A 20817-nucleotide genomic window follows, 5' to 3' on the forward strand; every position below is an offset into this window, starting at 1 on the left:
ATTATTGTTCACTCTCCTTCTTTCATTAAACGATTTTTCGTAACATTTTAATCATTTTTTTTTTTCATCTTAACACAGTCATTTTAATTCCCAAATGAAAATTAAATTTTCCTTAGAGAGGCGAACGCATCAAAATATACCGGACTGCTTTGCTGGATCCTTTGGACCCACTTTTCAAGGTATGATTAGTTATATGTTTAGGAAGTTTATCGTGGCTTGGATTCACTGAGCTTTATATACCCTGGACCAAGTTTTTCAATCCTGTAGGCAATAAAAATCTTAACTAACCTTTGTGTACGTCGTGACTCAGTTGAATACACAACCCACGTAAACAGCACTAGCCTGGAGATTCACGCTGTGATTTCTTATTTTATATACTGATGGCGAAATATATAGCATGGTTTGGGTTGAGTTTGAATTTCCCAGATCCTAATGACGGTTGAAAACACAGCCAATCAAAAACTGGTATTCTTTCACTGGTCAAACTTTCTTAGAGAAAACACAAATTCCGAAATTTGGTTTTTATGTTAGTAAGTGAGGACAGCGCTAAATTTCTGAATTTTCCACTGTAGATTTTTTCAGGCAGAAATCTGCCTCACAGCTCGTACCTGTCCTTTATATATCAGATAATAAAAATACAGGACGGGTCTCCTGTCTAAAACAGCGCAGGACTCAGAATAGATAGGATACAGAACGGAAAAATCACTGTCTTAAGATTTGAATCATATGATTGATTTTTAGAAAGTTGGCGTCGCTTTCATTCAAAAACAAATCGAGATATATGACAGTACAGATCATGTCTATAACGGCGACGTCTTTAACGAGATGTCTCCACCGAGTTCAGACCCTAAATATGTGTCCGGTATTAGTGCCGCCATTTATGATACGATGAAAACTGCAGACCCGAATGCGATTTGGTTGATGCAAGCATGGCAATTTTTGTCTGGATTTTGGAAAGATGATTTAATACAAGCTTGGTTAACAGGTATTTTGTGTTGATATTTTTATATTGTTTGACTTGCCACACGACGTTGCTTCAACGTTTATCTAACATTCATCTCCGATGTTCACAGACGTTTTTCGGACGTTAGATTTTGGACCTTACGGACATAAGATGAACGAGTTTTCCGGGACGTCTATGAAATAGAAATACTCTGATCTTGTGACATCCATTCTGCATCCCGCTCTCCTCTAATATATGGTGTATTTAAAGATCTGACCTGATTTTTCATTAAAAATATTCTTAACCACGTTGTCTTTTTCTTGAAAGTGAAAGTGAAAGTGAAAGTGAAAGTGAAAGTGAAAGTGAAAGTAACTGTTTATCTTTATGATCGGTGCGATTATTATGCTCTTTGCAAAGCTTACTTAATATTTATCCAAAATCTATATGAAAAACATCAAAGAATGTATACGATATGCACTTTAACTGAGTAGCTATGAAGTCTTGAAGAATTGTAGAAAAGCTACCAGTTTTTGTTGTTGAATCTGGTTCATAAGATTAAGGAAAATTATTTCCGCAAAACATAAATACTGATTAATTTTTTCTTCTATATTTCAGCCGTTCCACTTGGTCGTTTAGTGCTTCTCGATTTAGCCTCTGAATTTACCGATTTACAAGCGTACCAAAGGCTATTTTGGACATCCGTTCTTATGGTGTATGTTAGAGAATTACGGCGGCAATACGCGGTTGTATGGATCAAGCCAAGATGTTATTGATGGTAAGTTGGATAGTTCTACAATCGTGGTCAAAACACTGAGATACTGTATTGAGATTTTAGTGTATTTTAACGTTTTTCAGAGTAACTCCACTTTATTCCGTTATGGATTTTGATATTGGAGACGATAATGGTGTCTAGGCTATATTCCCAGCCTTATTGAAACAATTTTAGGCTTTTGAATCCCGAGATCCTAAGGTCTTAAAGTCTTAAGTCTCATGTTAAAACTCTTACTTATCAGCTGTAATTGAAAGCACCTAAGTATCATATGCAATTATAAAATTCGGAGAAAATTCCTTTTGTGCCAAATATTGTGGCCAGTATTGTAGCTACTAGTTTTTATATGAAAATTATCCTGAAAATCACAAAATAATACCTTTTCATAAATTACGTCACGAACATCACTTGCCTAGTATTCAAACAATCACCATGGTGATTATGTCCCTCGAGACATTAAGTGATTTTTTTATAAATAGAAAGTAATCCACTGGTAGTTAATCACCATGACAATAATTTCAAAACGAGGCAAGTGATGTTCATAACGTAATTTATGAAAAGCTCTATAGAGGATGCTTAGTTATCTATCAATCTTGTAAACAAAAAAAAGGGATCTCGACATTTTCTGAGGCTGTGTAGTGAAGATGTACCCAACACTTAATAAATCATGCCAACCTTCTGAATGATTAGGATTATAAAAGCTTTATGACCAGAAAGTTTAGAACAAAATTTCAGAAAAGTTCGCTTGTGTAACAACCTACAGTCGACTCTCTCTCTAATTCGATCTTCAAAAGACCAAATAGTTTTTTCGAATTAAAGAAAGATTCGATTAATGGAGGTTCGAATTAGAGCGAGTACACTGCTGTAGCATATATGGCTATACATAATATCGATTTATTTAATACAACAGGCATCCAATCGACACGCATCAATTATGCAGACCAGATGGTTGGTATCGGTTCAACGCCCGAAGGAATCGATCAAAACCCGATTAACTTCGAATTATTATACGAAATGACGTATCGAGGAAATGAGAAAATCGATCGATATGATTGGATGCATAATTATATCAAAAGACGGTATAACGACAAGAAAGGAGTCAGTTTAGGTGAGTGTATTCTAGCATAATAGACCACAAATTCAAACATAAACAAACAAGTAAAAAACTTATGGAAGGCGCAAATTTTAATTATACTGATTTTATATAAGATAAAAACGTTGAAACTCATTGTCTTAATAAATTTTAGAATACTTGATCAATAGAAAAATCGTCGGTCAAAAATTAACCAAAATTGTCTAAAAATTATTTGTGGGCAAAATATTTTGCTAAAAAAATTGTCACCAAGCGACGCGACTTTTTTTTGTCGCTTTTTGCCGATGAAATTTCTACCGATATTGTAACTGAAATAAGATGGAGCTTGAAATTTTAAATAGGTTTATTCGGCTTAGACCATTACTAGTTATTATACAAGTAAAACAATAGTAGCAAATTTATTTTGAAAAAGTAGAAACTCAAATATCGGGTGCGCCACAAAAAAGTTTCTCTCTTTGAAACAAATATTCTCAAAATCTAAAAATGTTATAAGAACCATTCCTATTTCATTGGAAAGAAGAAAGATAGACTTAAATTTTGATGGGTCATTTAATAAATTTGGTTCATTAGATCCAAAGTTATGCTCAATTGAATAAAAGAGTTACTTTAAGGATGAAAACGCGTTAAAAATCGACCTATCAATTTTTTACTTTAAATTTCGGGCAATCGCAATAGTCATGATTAAGAGAATTTTTCAGTAACTAAACACATAAACTTTGAAATTGAACGGTCGAAAGGGTTTAAATTTAAATCTTCATCAAAATCAATTTAATTTACTTTTACCAAAATTTTCCTCAGAAACGTAGAATAAAATTTTTATTTTATTTTTTATTTTTTTGTAGCTGCTTGGGATCTTCTCTGGAAAGAAGTTTACGACGCACACGGTGTTAGCAGCGGTGGTAGTCCACAGGGCCGTGTTACTAACCAAAAACCTTACTTGACAACAAAATGGCCGACCATGCTATGGTATAACCCTCAAGACGTTCATGAAGCACTAAAAAAGCTTGTGGATGCAGCTGAGACTTTGCCGATGACTGACGCGTTGAGGTAAGTCTATTATAGGATCTAAAAACAATTTTAAAGGAACATCGAGGTTCAAAAAAGCCAAAAAAGGATGAACAACTTCTCTTTTACAGAGAATGCCAGGTTCTGTGTTTAGCATATATTTATAAAGCCCGAAGGGCTAGATGGAGTGCTTTAAAGCTCTTCCAAGCAAAAAAAAGTGAATCTCGTAAAAAATATTGCTGCTATTGTTTTCGAAAACCCGCGAAGCTTCTGATTGGTCAAGTGCTGAAATTCTATTCTAATGTCACGTGACTTAGGTAGGATTTCCTACCTTACCTCGGCACACTTTTTCAGCAAAAGCATGATATCTAGCCCTTCGGGCTTTAAAAATCTATGTCTAGGAGTTTAATTGTTAGTATATATTGCTATGTTTATACTTCCTGCCAGCAGCGAGACACTGACACAGTGTTCGGATCAAGTTCGATAATCAGGCGTAAACCACTAAAGAAAAAGGCTAACGCACTCTCGTATTTTCCACAGTGTGTTGTTGAATCGATACCTAGTCACTGGCAGGCTTCTTGAGTTTCTGTCTACCCAATTCTCCTCACATGGCATGGTTGGTTTGGGCAAAGGTACATTAACTTGCCAAGTGAATCATGTTCAGCCGGTAAAATATAACCCTCAAAACACAAGGACGGGGTAAATCTCGGACGGAAATTTCTTACACTATATCAAAATCGATTTCGGTGATGTGCGCAGTCTACCTTATTACACGAATATTACTCATTTTGAAAAATTTCGTGTTAATAAAAACACCCTTAATTAAAACCAGCCGCTGTTTCCTTGAAAAAGCAGAAGAATTCGTGTTAATTTCATATTGTGCAAATTTCAAGGCCTTTAAATACTTGCCTAGAAATATTTGTATAAAAAGGTAGTCTTTAACCAAAAATAAGATATAAATTGTAGAGTCGCTGTTGAAACTAAACTTGTTAGTGACCGGTAGAGGAGGGAACCTTTCATCAACAATTTTACTATAAATGTCGCTCTAAACATTTTGACAGGGTCGGTCGGCGAAAAAATAGAAATAAAAGTAAAAATAAACCTAAAGGCAGCAAAAACTACTACATCTTGACAAAAATGCAAATTAGAAAATAGAAAGACACAAAAAGGTCCAATTCATGGATGAGATTAAAAAATTAAACATAAAATTCTGCAGCGTACGCTTATCATATCCCTGTAAGAATGCAAGAAGCCAAAGTACTTATTCAACATACGAAAAGTGGAAATTCTACTTGATAAAGTCTATTCCGAAAAAAATTGCCAGTCTGGACTAGACTAGTAAACTAGTCGTTGGAAATAGACCCATATACAAAAAATCAAGTTCCAAATAAAAAGAATCGAAGGGGTGAAGTTGCGTCTCTTTTCTGAATTTCAACGACTAGAAGCTACTTCCCTCGAAAAACGTTGTTTAATTTTACAACTGTTTTTAGGTTTTTGAGAATCCATCCAACTTTTTTTTGAATGATATTTCATAGTAACATTGAACATGGGAACATATAAATAAATGAGCATTTCTAAAAACGCAATAAACAGAAAAAAAAAATAAATGCAATCCCGCACGGGTCAGACATACAGAAATCTGTATGTCTCTCCTTACGATTTTAGGTGAAGAAAAAAAGGCGTTAGAAGTAGCTTCTAGTCGGTTATTTTGGGAGTTTCTAAACGTCGACCAAAAATGGTGACCACGACCAGCGACCACGACCGGCGACCAGATAAATTTGGGTTACCGAGTTTACCTGCTCTCTCCACCGTCGAGAACGTCCAAATCGAGTTCTGATGTGGCTTTCAAATAAACCACTGAGCATGTGGCTGAGAATTACTCTATAGCTAGAGAATACTAAAAGTGACTTTTGACGTTACCAGTCATTTTCTAGACAAAGTGACACTTTTTGACAAAAATATTGACAGGGCAATTAAGTGTGATGCCTGTAAACTTTATTACATCAAATATTTTAATTGTACCGAATGAGATGCCTTTAGTATGAATAGATAAAAATTGTCAGGTAGGAAAAAGCTGGGAAGGCCAGTTTTAGAGATTTCAATCTCATCAATTATTCTATTGTCCTTACATAGTCAAAATGACTTATTTTGAAAAAATAATGATCTGATGACCAAATATAAAGCTTCGTAAATAAATTCCAGCAAAAATTTTGTCACTAATTAATTTGATGCCGAAAATACAAAAGGATAGAAATTGACACTCTATTCAAGCTCCAAGAGCGTTGAAATGGCTGCTCTATACATTTTGCACGTGGCTTTATAATCACTGTAGGTGAGACAGGGGTGAGCTTTACTCTTCAATTCGATAAATAAATGATCATAAGAGAAAGACTCTACGGTGGGGAAAGAGGAAAAACTCGATAACCCAACTTTATCTGGTCGCCGGTCGTGGTCGCTGGTCGTGGTCGCCATTTCTGGTCGATGTTTAGAAACTCCCGGTTATTTTCCTTTTCTCTCACGCGCGCTGAATATTTAATTAGTGTTTACATTATTTGATTGACAGGTTATAAGTAATAACCGACTAGTTTACTAGACTAGTCTGGACTTTTTCAAACATTGTTTTTGAGGAAAAGAGATCTAATGAAAGAGAATACCTCGTTGGATAGACAATTTCGAGCGGCTTCATAAAATAATGTTTCTAGAATTTCCTGAAAAATTGAAAATGAAGATGAAAATTGAAGAAGACAATGAAGATTTGTTCTGCTGAACATTTTCTAATTTCCTACACATTTTATTACTTATAAGAACAATACACAAGAACTCTCACGAGAGTAACAAAATATTAATATGATATTCAAATGATGTTTAATTTCTAAGACAATTAATACACAACAAAAGAGACATGAAATATAATTATGAACCAATTAACCTGAGAGAAAATGAAAATTCTATAATGCAAAAAGAACATAAAACAAATCAAACGAAAACTACTGCTCATCGGCGGTAACATCTCACCCTTATAGACGTCAGTTTCTTTACAGCCTTTTTAAGTGTTTTAGTTCGTAGCATTGATTTGTTTTATGTTTATCAATTAGAAATACCTATCGAAAAAATTGCAATGAAATTGAATAAATGATAAAAGATAAAATTGAATTCCTCTTAACTTTGAGAGGTTATAAGTACTGGTTTAGTAGCTCTAAATGGCTCGGAAGAAATGGAATGGAATAATCAATCTTTTTCCGATCTCCTGATATTCAATTATTAAAAAGCGCATTTTATTTTTATTTATAAAACCCTTTTTTTTATGCACGTTTTTGCCAAAAGTGTAAAAAATAACGACTAAAATACTAATGTTCATGGCATTCTTAGGTTAAGTTCCATGATGATGGAATTCTTACCTTATTCTTTATTTATTTTGCCAATTTTATCATAAATATTCTCATAAAATATATTATCTGGGTTTTGGAAAAAGTATGAAATTTTGTCTTGAAATGAAATGTTTGCACCTTTCCACCATGTAAAACCATTATTTCCATGATATCGATGTATTTTAATTTTTCTTGTTTGTCAAATCTAAGTCAAAAGAATTTTGATCTTGCATAACCCCTAGGGTTTATCTTATGTGAAACAGGTACGTCATTCTTTACTCCAATTGAGCAAGCATAATAACAGAGTATTCTCCACCAAAATAATAATCTTGAGGAATGTTTTCATATCTCCACCAATTAACCTTAAGACTACGTCCGTAAAATTCCATCTTCGAACACTTCTTCAAATCGTTTGGATGAAGAAGAAACACATTTGCATTTCTCGGTAATCTTTTTTCCAATCCTTCAACTATTAGATCAAAATCTTGTTCATCGTATTTAGAGTCTTTTGCCTTTGATCCAAAAAACAAATGTTCGTGATACTTTTTCACGTCCTTACGAATCAAAATAAACTTTTGATCGACATATTGTTTTCCATTCTCCATCGAACGTGACATATCTTCATACCACAATTTGTAATTTTCACCGACAAAGTCTCCTCTCCCTGTATTGTAATTCACCAAAAACCTTTCAGCTCCTTCGAAAAACCGGTCAGGTATATTGCCCAAAGGCTTCTGGACTTTTTCTTGCACAGCTTTTTCTGCACCTTCAATTTCTTGTTTTTGATTAACTTCTGTTTTCATATGTTCGAAATCATTTCTCAGGGCTTGCACTTCATGTTCCAGTTTGCCTTTTTGAGTTTGCGTTTGATCTTTCAACTCAACTTTCAAGCCTTCTATTCCATTTTTAAAAGCTTGAACTTCCTTTTCTAATTTACCATTTTGAGCCTTCAAGCTGCCCATCTCATTTTCAAGGGCTTGAAACTCATTTTCCAATTTGCCATTTTGAGCTTTCAAGCCGCCCATCTCATTTTCAAGGGTTTGAAAGTCATTTTCCAATTTGCCATTTTGAGCTTTCAAGCCGCCCATTTCCTGTTTAAGGGCTTCGAATTCATTCTTCAGATCAGCTTCACCGACTGTTTTCTCGAGAGATTGATTCTGAATTTTAAGTGTTTCGATTTCTTTTGCCATTTGACTTCCATTATTTTCGTTTTCCTGCTGCGCCTTCAATCTAGCAATTTCATTGTCATGTTTGAGTGTTTGTATCTCGTTCTTGAGAGCTTGGTTTTCTTCTTTCAAAGCATGTTCAATCGAGCTTACAACGACCTTCTCTTCGTTTTTCTCCTGTTTCGCCTTCAATTTAGCAATTTCATTGCCATGTTTGAGTGTTTGTATCTCGTTTTGCATTTCAAGAGTTTTGATTTTGTTTTCCAAAGTCTCTTTTTCATATTTCGCTCTCAATGCAGCATTTTCTTGCTTCAGTTTTCGGTGTTCTTCGTGAATAGTTGGTTCACGATCAACTGAGCTGTGTGCTTCATTCATTTTTTATTTTGTCCTATGGAGAAAAAAATTTTAAAAACTTTTAATAAGGATTAGATGGTTTAATGCTTTTATTTGCCTCGTAGATTCCTTCTATCTGCTATGGTACTGTGGGAATTTCGCTAGAAAACTATTCTAGTTTAACTATTTTCAAAATATGAGATATCAAATGGAACAATGTTTCACTTTAGCAAGAAAATAAGAGAACTTCAAAGTACCCTTCTAGCGAATATCATAATTTGGAATTCCGAAGATAGTTAGACAAATGAAAAGAACTGAACATTTTATTCAAAACTATAGAGCCTGGAAGCCAAACCAAAAACCTCAATTATTCAGTTATCCCTTCTCAAGAAAATTAACTTGTGATAACAAGATTGAAGCTATATTCTTTACTAGCAGGCATAAAGAAGATTTATGACTATAACTTTCGAAAAATTGAAGAGAAAAATATTTTTCGCGATTATCTGGGAAAAAAGTGAAAAGTTTTAAATCAATATTGACTGTGATAATATGAAAACGTTTGTGTGGCCTTTAAGAGGAATCTTAGGGCTAAAGATATGCTAATAATTCAACGACTTTCGTAAAGAATTCTTTGCAAGTTTAAAGTTTTACAAATTATTCTATTGAGAGTTGAGAATCTGATTTTGCAAATAAGCCCAAAACTTGCGAAAATCTCAAAAATATTTTTTCGTGAAAGTTTGAACGCCTAACATTAAAATGCAAAAAACCGTAATGATACACACATAAAAAACACGCTGTAGTCAACACTATGTATCCAGGATGACTTTCGCAAAAAAGAATACCATCATGAAATGAAAAAACAAACAGCTAATACCGTAGGTTACAAGCATATAGACATATGCATTCATATGTCTATGGTACAACGATGGTTAGATAACAAATTCTAATTGGCACTCCAAATATTTACATATACCCTTTGTTTATAAGAGCCCGTAGATTTTTAAATTTTTGTTTAGGCTCGGATTCGCTCAATTTGTTCTTATCATGTTCTTATTTTTAGGGCGATATTGAGGCATGTTAACCTACTTATACTACTTTGTCCCTGAATTTATCAATTTACCAAAAGTTCAGACATTTCAAGCTCAACAAGGGTGGTGGAAATTTGCAGAAGAAGCAAGTGTATAGATGGGTAGAATTCCAGGTGCGGTCGTCAAGTTGATTTATGAAGAAGCCATTTTTACTATCAATTATTATTTCAAAAAATCTTGTGTTGATTGGATGAGAAGGTGAACTGAACTAAGTGTCTGAACTCAAACTCTGCTAGTCGAAGTCCAAGGAACTGGGCGGAGTAGAAGCGGGCGTACAGTTTTAACCCGTCGCGTCATATGCTGTCGGGCGTGTGATATGCTGAATGCAAAATCAACATGAGCTAAAATTTAGCTCTAAATGAAGATGAAATCAAAGAAAAAATGGAGATCGAAAATTTCCTAATTCAAGTGATGTATGATTTCTAAGACAATTAATACACAACAAAAGAGATAAAATATAATTGAAGAAGACAATGAAGATTTGTTCTGCTGAACATTTTCTAATTTCCTACACATTTTATTACTTATAAGAACAATACACAAGAACTCTCACGGGAGTAACAAAACATTAATATGATATTCAAATGATGTATAATTTCTAAGACAATTAATACACAACAAAAGAGATAAAATATAATTGAAGATGAAAATTGAAGAAAAAATGGAGATCGAATATTCTCAAATTTCCTACATTTTATTACTTATAAGAACAAATAGACAAAAACTCTCACGGGAGTAACAAAACATTAATATGATGTTCAAATGATGTATAATTTCTAAGACAATTAATACACAACAAAAGAGATAAAATATAATTGAAGATGAAAATTGAAGAAAAAATGGAGATCGAAAATTCTCTTATTTCCCACACATTTTATGACTTATAAGAACAAATAGACAAAAACTCTCACGGGAGTAACAAAACATTAATATGCTATTCAAATGATACATGATTTCTAAGACAATTAACACACAACAAAAGCAACATAAAATATAATTACGAACCAATTAACCTAGAGAAAATGAAAATGCTTTAATACAAAAGGAACATAAAACAAATCAAACAAAAAATACTGCTCAGCGGCAGTAATATCTCAACCTTATAGCCGTCAGTTTCTTTACAGCCTTTTTAAGTATTATTGTTCGTAGCATTGATTTGTTTTATGTTTATCAATTAAAAATACCTAGATAAAAAAATTGAGTGAAATTGAAAAAAATGATAAAAGATAAAATTGAATTCCTCCAAACTTTGGGAGGTTATACCTGGTTTAGTACCTCTAAATGGCTCGGGAGAAATGGAATCGAATAATCAATCTTTTTCCGACCATTTTGTTTTTATTTTTAAAAACCTATTTTTAGAAAATGCACGTTTTTGCCAAAAGTGTAAAAAAACACCGACTTTAATAAAGGTTCATGGTATTCTTAGGTCGAATTCCATGATGTTGGTATCTTACCTTATTCTTTATTTATTTTGCCAATTTTATCATAAATATTCTTATAAAATATATTATCTGGGTTTTGGAAAAAGAATGAAATTTTTTCTTGAAATGATATGTTTGCACCTTTCCACCATGTAAAACCATTATTTCCGTGAAATCGATGTATTTTAATTTTCTCGTTTGTCAAATCTAAGTCAAAAGTATTTTGATCTTGCATGACACCCCTAGGGTTTATCTTATATAAAAAAGTACGTCATTCTTTACTCAAATTGGGCAAGCATAATAACAGAGTATTCTCCACCAAAATAATAATCTTGAGGAATGTTTTCATATCTCCACCAATTAACCTCTTCAAAATTTCCGAAAAATTCCATCTTCGAACACTTCTTCCAATCATTTGGATGAAGAAGAAAAACATTTACATTTTTCGGTAATCTTTTTTCCAATCCTTCAACTATTAGATCATAATCTTGTTCATTGTATTTAACGTCTTTTGCCTTTGATCCAAAATACAAATATTCGTGATACCTTTTCACGTCTTTACGAATCAAAACAAACTTTTGATCGACATATTGTTTACGATTCTTCATCAAACGTGACATATCTTCATACCACAATTTGTAATTTTCACCGATAAAGTCTTCTCTCCCTCTATTGTAATTCGTTAAAAACTTTTCTGCTCCTTCGAAAAACCGGTCAGGTATATTGCCCAAAGGCTTCTGGACTTTTTCTTGCACAGCTTTTTGAGCACCTTCAGTTTCTTGTTTTTTATTAACTTTTGTTTTCAAATGTTCAAAATGATTTCTCAGGGCTTGAACTTCATTTTCCAGCTTGGCTTTTTGAGTTTGGGTTTGATCTTTCAACTCAACTTTCAAGCCTTCTATTCCATTTTTAAGGGCTTGAACTTCCTTTTCTAATTTGTCATTTTGAGCTTTCAAGCCGCCCATCTCATTTTCAAGGGCTTTGAATTCATTTTTCAGACCAGCTTCAGCGACTGTTTTCTCGAGAGCTTGATTCTTAATTTTGAGTGTTTCGATTTCTATTGCCATTTGACTTCCATTATTTTTGTTTTCCTGCTGCGCCTTATATTTAGCAATTTCATTGTCATGTTTGAGTGTTTGTATCTCGTTCTTGAGAGCTTGGTTTTCTTCTTTTAAAGCACTTTCAATCAAGCTTACAAAGACCTTATCTTCGTTTTTCTCCTGCTTTGCCTTCAATTTAGCAATCTCACTGTTATGTTTGAGTGTCTGTATCTCATTCTGCATTTCAAGAGTTTTGATTTTGTTTTCCAAAGTCTCTTTTTCATATTTCACTCTCAATTCAGCAATTTCTTGCTTCGGTTTCCTTCGTGAATTGTTCGTTCACGATCAGCTGAGCTGTGTGCTTCATTCATTTTGCTTAACTTGCCCTAAAGTATAGTTTAATTTGCGAAAGCTCTTATGAAATTTGCTTTCAGTGGAGTAAATTTAACGTGGATTAATCTTGGCGATTTTTGCGAAATTTAGTCCACGCGAAATATTTGAAATCCTAATTTTTCCCAAAACCTCAAAAGAAATTAAAGAAAACAGGGCTGATTCGCGAACTTTGATCCTTGCGAAATTTTTAGATTCCAGATTCGTGAAAAAAAGTCAACATGAAAATTAATCTACTTAAAGTATATTTCAAAAGGGCTTTCGAGAACTGTGTGTAGATACTACCAATAAACAAAATACTACACTGCAAGTAAAAACCAAAAGACACAAAATCAACTTAAAAACACTCCATCAATTTAAAAACACTCCATCAACTTAAAAAACTCCATCATGATGACGTTACTTTGAGTTGATTAAACAGATAGAAGTGTATTTAATTATGAAGTTCTAAAACAAAATAAAAGAATAAGCATTATGCTCGTTGGACTGCTGAGCTCAATAATAGCTTCAATATATAGCGATTAGATATTTGCATGATGAAATAGATCTGTATTGTCGTTATTAAGTTTGTTTTATGAGCGTGCTAATCTCTTTCTTTGATTAATGAGTACATATAGTAACGTCATGAAAATTGTAAAGAAAGTTAATGCTTTTTAATCATAATATTGAGGTTAAGCATACCAGGATAATCACGACGACATACGAAAAATGTAATAGTCTAGTGAAAATACGAAATCTGATTGGTTGAAAGTCACTAGCCTGTTAAATGTTCGGTTATCGTCGTGATTTTACCGATTAACTTAACTTCACTATTGTCTGTTGTAAAAACAATCATTGTGTTAAACACACGCAACAACGAACCCTCTACTCAGAATCATGTTCGAACTTAGATGATGCTATCGTCCGTATAATATGTTATTATGATATAACATAGTTTGTATATTATATAAAACGTAAACGTAATATGTTTCGCGGCGGATAGAGTCTGTGTTGATAAATCTCATTTCTCATATTTTACAAAATCTCAATATAACACAAAAAAGGAGGAAGAAAAACAACAAAACGATGATTTGGTGCTTCACAGAGAAATTAAACAATACGTAATCTTATATTTGTAAGCCCTCACCAGCTAAAAATGTCTTTAATGGCAAATTTCTAGACAAAGGAAATATCACTTATCAAGCATCCCCTATGAGGAGCACGAATCCGTTTGTGGATGCAAGCAGTCTAGGTTAAACCAAAGATTCCCAAATTGGTACTTGATGCCTCTCTCTCTGCTCGATGCTCAACAACTAAAGAGACGGATCAAAAAGTAAGAAATATTACTTACAAAAGTCTATTCTGAAATAATTTGCAGTCTGTACTTTTTCAAACATTGCTTTCGAGGAAAAAGAGATCTAATGAAAGATAATACATCGTTGGAGAGACAATTTCGAGTGGCTTTATAAAATAGTATTTTTAGAATTTCCGAAAATTTGAAAATGAAAGATGAAAATTTGAAGAAAAATAGAGATCGAAAATTCTCTTATTTCCTACACATTTTATTACTTAGGCGAGACCAATTTAATTTGTTGTTCTACAATATACACACTAGTTATTTGTAAGAATCAAATTTGAATAAAGCTGAAGATTAATTTAAGAAATTGAAAAATTTAGAAAATCAAGCATTCCATACACTAAGATTTTATTATGATATTCATCGAAGATAAAAAAGTGAATTTTTTAACCAGATATTTCTTGGAAAACATTTTCGGTACCTTACCAACCCTGATAAATGAAAAATTTGTTTTTATTTTACCGACCGACCGACCGACCCATATTTTGCTAACGATCTGCCCGTAGAACAACAAATTAAATTGGTCTCGCCTTATAAGAACAAATAGACAAAAACTCTCACGGGAGTAACAAACAAATGATGTATAATTTCTAAGACAAAACAAAATACACAACAAAAGCGAGATTTAAAATATAATTATGAACCAATTAACCTAGAGAAAATGAAAATGCTATAATACAAAAGGAACATAAAACAAATCAAACGAAAAATACTGCTCAGCGGCAGTATTCTCTCACCCTTAAAGACGTCAGTTTCTTTGCAGCCTTTTTAAGAATTTTGCATTTTGCATTTGCAAAAATGCACGTTTTTTTCAAAAGTGTAACATATACCGACTAAAAAATACCGATGTTCATGGCATTCTTAGGCTAAGATCCATGATGATGGTATTCTTACCTTATTCTTATTTTTTTTGCCAATTTTATCATAAATATTCTCATAAAATATATTATCTGGATTTTGGAAAAATTATAAAATTTAGTCTTGAAATAAAATGTTTGCACCTTTCCATCAATGTAAAACCATTATTTCCGTGATATCGATGTACTTTATTTTTCTCGTTTGTCAAATCTAAGTCAAAAAGTCTTAGGTCTTGCATAACCCCCAGGGATTATCTTATGTGAAAAAGGTACGTCCTTCTTTACTCAAATTGGGCAAGCATAATAACAGAGTATTCTCCACCAAAATAATAATCTTGAGGAATGTCTTCATATCTCCACCAATAAACCTCTTCAAAATTTCCGAAAAATTCCATCTTCGAACACTTCTTCCAATCATTTGGATGAAGAAGAAAAACATTTACATTTTTCGGTAATCTTTTTTCCAATCCTTCAACTATTAAGTCAAAATCTTTTTCATTGTATTGAACTCCTTTTGCCTTTGGTCCAAAAAACAATTCTTTGCGATACTTTTTCACGTCTTTACGAATCAAAACAAACTTTTGATCGACATATTGTTTACGATTTTCCATCGAACGTGACATATCTTCATACCACAATTTATAATCATCACCGAAAAAATCTTCTCTCCCTGTATTGTAATTCAACAAAAACTTTTCTGCTCCTTCGAAAAACCGGCGATTAAAATCTGTTTTCAAATGTTCGAAATCATTTCTCAGGGCTTGAACTTCATTTTCCAGCTTGCCTTTTTGAGTTTGCATTTGATCTTTCAACTCAACTTTCAAGCCTTCTATTCCATTTTTAAGGGCTTGAACTTCCTTTTCTAATTCGCCATTTTGAGCTTTCAAGCCGCCCATCTCATTTTCAAGGGCTTGAAAGTCATTTTCCAATTTCCCATTTTGAGCTTTCAAGCCGCCCATCTCATTTTCAAGGGCTTGAAAGTCTTTTTCCAATTTGCCATTTTGAGTTTTCAAGCCGCCCATCTTATTTTCAAGGGCTTGAAAGTCATTTTTCAATTTGCCATTTTGGGCTTTCAAGCCGCCCATTTCCTGTTTAAGGTCTTCGAATTCATTTATCAGATCAGCTTCAGCCACTTTTTTCTCGAAAGCTTGATTCTGAATTTTGAGTGCTTCGATTTCTTTTGCCATTTGACTTCCATTATTTTTGTTTTCCTGCTGCGCCTTCAATTTAGCAATTTCATTGTCATGTTTGAGTGTTTGTATCTCGTTCTTGAGAGCTTGGTTTTCTTCTTTCAAAGCATTTTCAGTCAAGCTTACAACGACCTTCTCTTCGTTCTTCTCCTGTTTCGCCTTCAATTTAGCAATTTCATTGTCATGTTTGAGTGTTTGTATCTCGTTCTGCATTTCAAGAGTTTTGATTTTGTTTTCCAAAGTCTCTTTTTCGTATTTCACTCTCAATTCAACATTTTCTTGCTTCAGTTTTTGGTTTCCTTCGTGAATTGTTCGTTCACGATCAACTGAGCTGTGTGCTTCATTCATTTTTTATTTTGTCCTATTGAAAACAAAATTTAAAAAGCCTTTTAGATGGTTGTCTCGTATCCTTCTATATGCTACGGTACTGTGGGAAATTTGCTAGAAAACTACACGTTTTTTTTATAAGGAACCTTAACTTTGCTCTGATCCTGGAGTTCCTTATTTTTACAGAGAATTTCAGCCTCAAAGTTCCTTATCGAGTTCCTTATTTACATAGCTGCCAAGTTTGGATTCGAAAATATTTAGCTTCTTTATTAGTATAACTTCTTCTCAGCCTGAGCAGTTCCTTAACAATTCCTTATTTTTTGGACCATTTTCAGCCTCGAGTTCCTTATAAACGTGTTCCTTATATAAAAAAAAACGTGTATTCTAGTCTAACTATTTTCAAAATATGAGATATTAAATGGAACAATGTTTCACTTTAGCAAGAAAACAAGAGAACTTTAAAATACCGTTCTACCGAATATCAATAATTTCGAATTCGGAAAATAGTTAGACAAACGAAACTGAAGATTTTACTCAAAACAATAGAGCCTAGAAACCAAACCAAAAACCTCAATTATTCTGTTATCCCTTTAAGAAAATTGACATGTGATTAACAAGTCTGATGCTATATTCTTCACTTGAAATTAAACATTTGTTACAATTTTATAAACTATTATGATTCAACGGCTTTTGTAAAGATTTTTTTGTAAGTTTAAAGTTTTACAAACCATTCTATTGATAATTGAGAATCTGATTTTGCGAATAAACACAGTTTGTACGCCTAACATAAAATGAAAGTAGTCGTGATACACACATAAAACACACTATAGTCAATATCATACACTGTATTCAAATAAAGTATCAAACAAGTTAAAAATGCACTCGGAAGTAAAAACATTTCAAAATGGTATCGGATTTCATATACACTTTTTTTAATAAGAATATTTATGATGAATTTGGCAAAAAGAAAAATAAGAATATGCTAAGAATAACACCATCATGGAATTTGACAACTGAACCTAAGAATGCCAATTCTTAGACCATTTTTACCTGTAAATTGCAAATTATCCCCCAGCTATGCTAAAAGTATTCACAAAAATGCCAAATCTCTGCTCGAGGTATATGCAAGTAGAGACTGGATTGTATCCTAACCTAAGAATACCATAAAAATATTTCAGGATGACTAGCCCAAAAAATTATGTCCATCATGAAATGAAAAAAACAGCATTCTTATAAAAAAGCGTATAATACCATAAGGATGGTTAGATAACAAACTCTCTAATTGGCACTCCAAATATTCACATATACCCTTTTTTTATAAGAACCAGTAGATTTTTAAATTTTTGTTAGGCTCAGCTGTTCTTATTCATTTTGGCACTTTTAGTTTAAAATTGTTCTTACCATGTTCTTATTTTCAGGGCGATATTGAGGCATGTTACCCTACTTATACTAACTTTGACCCTGAATTTATCCATCTACCAAAAGTTCAGACATTTCAAGCTCAACATTGTTCTCAGATTGTTCTTATTTTTCAACACTTTTGTGCCTCATTGTTTTTAAAAATTTTTCTTATAAAAAAAGAGTATACTGTGTTCAGTCCGACCTTTTCTTATGACATTGCGTTGCTCAGGACTCGAGCACCAATCTTAAATATTTTCAGCCTTTTTTTCTCAGCAAGCTATTTTAACCTTTAGTCACCATCCCTCATTCATCTAATAAAATTTTTAAACAAAAAACTCGATCAGGCGGGTGCCGAATATCTTGGAAAAAGATTATCATTCTCGTTAAATATTATCTGAGGGTTTACCGCGAAATCTTTTCCGACTTCACCATTTCAACACCCGAGAAAGATTGATTTTTTTGTCGGAAAGAGACTTTGGCGTCAAGTTACCGCCAAAGTTAATCTTTTCCTTCAACCGCCAAATTAAATTCTCGCCAAATTAAGATTCTTTTATTCCCTCTGCTATTTCAGGCCTTAAAACAGGTTTTTCATTATTTAATAGCCAAAATTATCCTTTGTCTGCCATATTAGATTCCCGCCAAAATTTCTTCTCTTAAGGTACTACAATCCAATCATGGTTGAAATATATTGGGGATTTTGGTTATTTTAACGTTTTTCAAGATTTAAAGTTCCGGCGAGAAAGTCGATTTTGGGCTGTTTTTTCAATTTAATCGAATATTTCAATTTGGGAGGGGGACTTCCAGGCTATATTCTGAGCCTTGTTGGACTATTTTTGAAATTTTGGATCCTCAGATCCTATAGCGTTAAAACTCTACCCTTCAAACCTACTAGAGCACTTACAAATCGATTGTGGTTTCAAAACTTCCTTGGGGATTTCCCTTTTTTCTCAAATATTATGAACTTGATTGTACCTAAACTTTAGCGGGCTTTTCTCAGCAGAACATGGGAGAAGTGAGACAATTTTCTTTGAAATGTCAATTTCATTTCAGGCATGATTTGGCGAAAATTGCGAGTACCTTCATTGAAGATCTGCTTCCCGGTACATATGCAATGTTCATTGATGCTTACCAAAAAAAGAATTACAATGAAATGGTAGCTAATAGCAACGCTCTTATGGAAGGACTAAAAGACATGGATCAAGTCCTCGCCGCTGATCGTTATTCGTTGCTTGGTAACTGGATTGAAAGTGCCAAAAAGTACGGCGCCGATGTGGCGGAAAAGAAAAACCTCGAATTCAACGCCCGTAACCAGATCACGTTATGGGGACCTAACGGGCAGATCGAAGATTACGCAAATAAGAATTGGGCGGGGCTGATCAGTTCTTATTACATGCAAAGATGGGCCTCGTTTACTAAATATCTTCTTGAGTGTTACGCTTCAAAGAAACCGTACGATGATAAAATCTTCAAAGCGAGGCTGATGGATTTTGAAAAGCTCTGGAATGAAGAGAACCAAGCATTCCCGGTCAAACCTGAAGGCGATATTCTACAAATCTCACAAACCATTCTTGCGAAGTATAACCATATCTATCAATCTAATATCCATGTTTTCAATCGGGATTGGGCGTTAGGGCGACAACGAGGCGCCCACTTGGCGGAGATTGGTTATCTGGGTGCTATTGAGGAGCGCAAGAAGTTGAGGGAGATAAGAAAGAAACGCCGCACACAAAAAATGAAACACGACTTGTAAACAGTTTATTACCGTCGTTTAGGAAAGATTCTATTTCCTGGACTAAGATTCTAGTGACTTTTCCGGAAAATTTTCCGCTGTTTCGGCATGTTAATGGAAAAGTTTTTCTTCTCAAAGGTACGAAAAATCTACTAAGAAAGCTGCCTCTTAGATCGCATTATTCGACGGAAGATGAACTTTGGTAAGATACATCTTTGGTTAACGTTTGAACGGAATTGGATGAACCAGTCTTGAGAGATTCCATTTTAAGTTTTTATGACGTGGTCGTTTATAACGTTTTAATCAGTTTTTGCGGTTTGTCGCGAAAATAAGTGAAAAAACAATTAGGTTACATCAGGTAAGAAACTACATCATAGTACTCTTCTTGTTCAGTCATTTTCTGTCGGCTAATGCGATCTAAAAATTATGGTAATTTTCGAATTTCGAAATATGCTATAACTTACCCGAAACCTTACTTTATGAAGCTCATTTTTTCAACTTCTCATTGAATGGCAATGGTAGTTGAACTTTAATGTTGGAAGTGGAATCTTAACTAAAACGACGGTTGTAGGGATAGGTTTTTATTTGCAAGCTTGATTTCTGCCTGAAAAACTAGAATATGCATTCGATATACAAAAAAATTCCAAATCACAAAAAAGCGCAGGGAAGTATTACATTTCTGCGCAAATCAGATATTACAAAAAAGCTCAACGGTTATTACAAATTAGCGCAGGTATTACGAATTGGCGCAATTATTCAAAAGTGGGCACAACACTACTCTTTAGTATTTTTTAGAAGTCTGATTATTCCGATTTAAAATTTTAATTGACTATTTTTAATTAGTATGGAATTTGTTGTTATAAAAAACATGTTGTTATTTTTATCGAATTCTTATAAATTTGATGCATTTTGATATCTTTTTTTACTAATTTTCTAGAAATACTATAAAATAAAACGAAGTTGTGAAATTTTATAATCATCAATTTTTCTGCTACAGTTAATTTTCTATAAATTTTTCTATAAAGTCAGCGAGAAGGGAGTGTAAGATTTTTCATAGCCTGGATATCCAGACCGCAAACCATTTCATCGTCTATTTTTTTATAATCTTGTCTCTGGTTTACGGTCTGGTCCAACTAACTCGTCTGTAGGGATATTTGCCCCTGCATATCGAGTACATCTAATTGGCCAGTTCATTTCTAAACAAGATGGCTGCTGGAAAGCATAGAGGTATAAAGAAAAACAGGAGTTGAATGTGTCGGTAATTGGTCGTTAAAGTCTTTTGATTTCTTTTATAAAATGTATCAAAAGAAATTCTAAGCTCGCCCGATGAAATAAGACTTTTTAGTAGAACTCAAGTTTGC

The 20817-nt window shown here is 33.4% G+C and overlaps 2 protein-coding genes across 2 annotated transcripts; one reads left to right on the plus strand and one right to left on the minus strand.

The window, feature by feature from the left end:
- The first annotated feature begins 136 nt into the window (after positions 1–136).
- On the plus strand, positions 137–19544 carry LOC136803516 (alpha-N-acetylglucosaminidase-like). Its single transcript, XM_067060257.1, has 6 exons — positions 137–179; positions 742–985; positions 1559–1718; positions 2623–2820; positions 3648–3852; positions 18778–19544. The coding sequence occupies exons 3-6, from the start codon at positions 1658–1660 to the stop codon at positions 19475–19477; spliced, it is 1164 nt and encodes a 387-aa protein (XP_066916358.1). The 5' UTR covers positions 137–179; positions 742–985; positions 1559–1657; the 3' UTR covers positions 19478–19544.
- Positions 15091–16356, minus strand: LOC136803538 (fibrinogen- and Ig-binding protein-like). The gene has a single exon (XM_067060280.1). It carries the CDS (start codon positions 16345–16347, stop codon positions 15091–15093), a length of 1257 nt encoding a protein of 418 aa, XP_066916381.1. The 5' UTR covers positions 16348–16356.
- Positions 19545–20817: the final 1273 nt, after the last annotated feature.

This window comes from Clytia hemisphaerica, unplaced genomic scaffold (genome assembly GCF_902728285.1).
Source record: "Clytia hemisphaerica strain Z4C2 unplaced genomic scaffold, Clytia hemisphaerica genome assembly, whole genome shotgun sequence".
NCBI lineage: Eukaryota > Metazoa > Cnidaria > Hydrozoa > Leptothecata > Clytiidae > Clytia > Clytia hemisphaerica.

Excerpts from the sequence above, each read along its gene's own strand:
- LOC136803516 (XM_067060257.1), top strand. The coding sequence starts at position 1,658 with ATGTTAGAGAATTACGGCGGCAATACGCGGTTGTATGGATCAAGCCAA. Across the intron at positions 1,719-2,622 it reads AAGCCAAGATGTTATTGATG|GCATCCAATCGACACGCATC; the intron begins GTAAGTTGGATA and ends TTAATACAACAG. Across the intron at positions 3,853-18,777 it reads CCGATGACTGACGCGTTGAG|GCATGATTTGGCGAAAATTG; the intron begins GTAAGTCTATTA and ends ATTTCATTTCAG.
- LOC136803538 (XM_067060280.1), bottom strand. The coding sequence starts at position 16,347 with ATGAATGAAGCACACAGCTCAGTTGATCGTGAACGAACAATTCACGAA.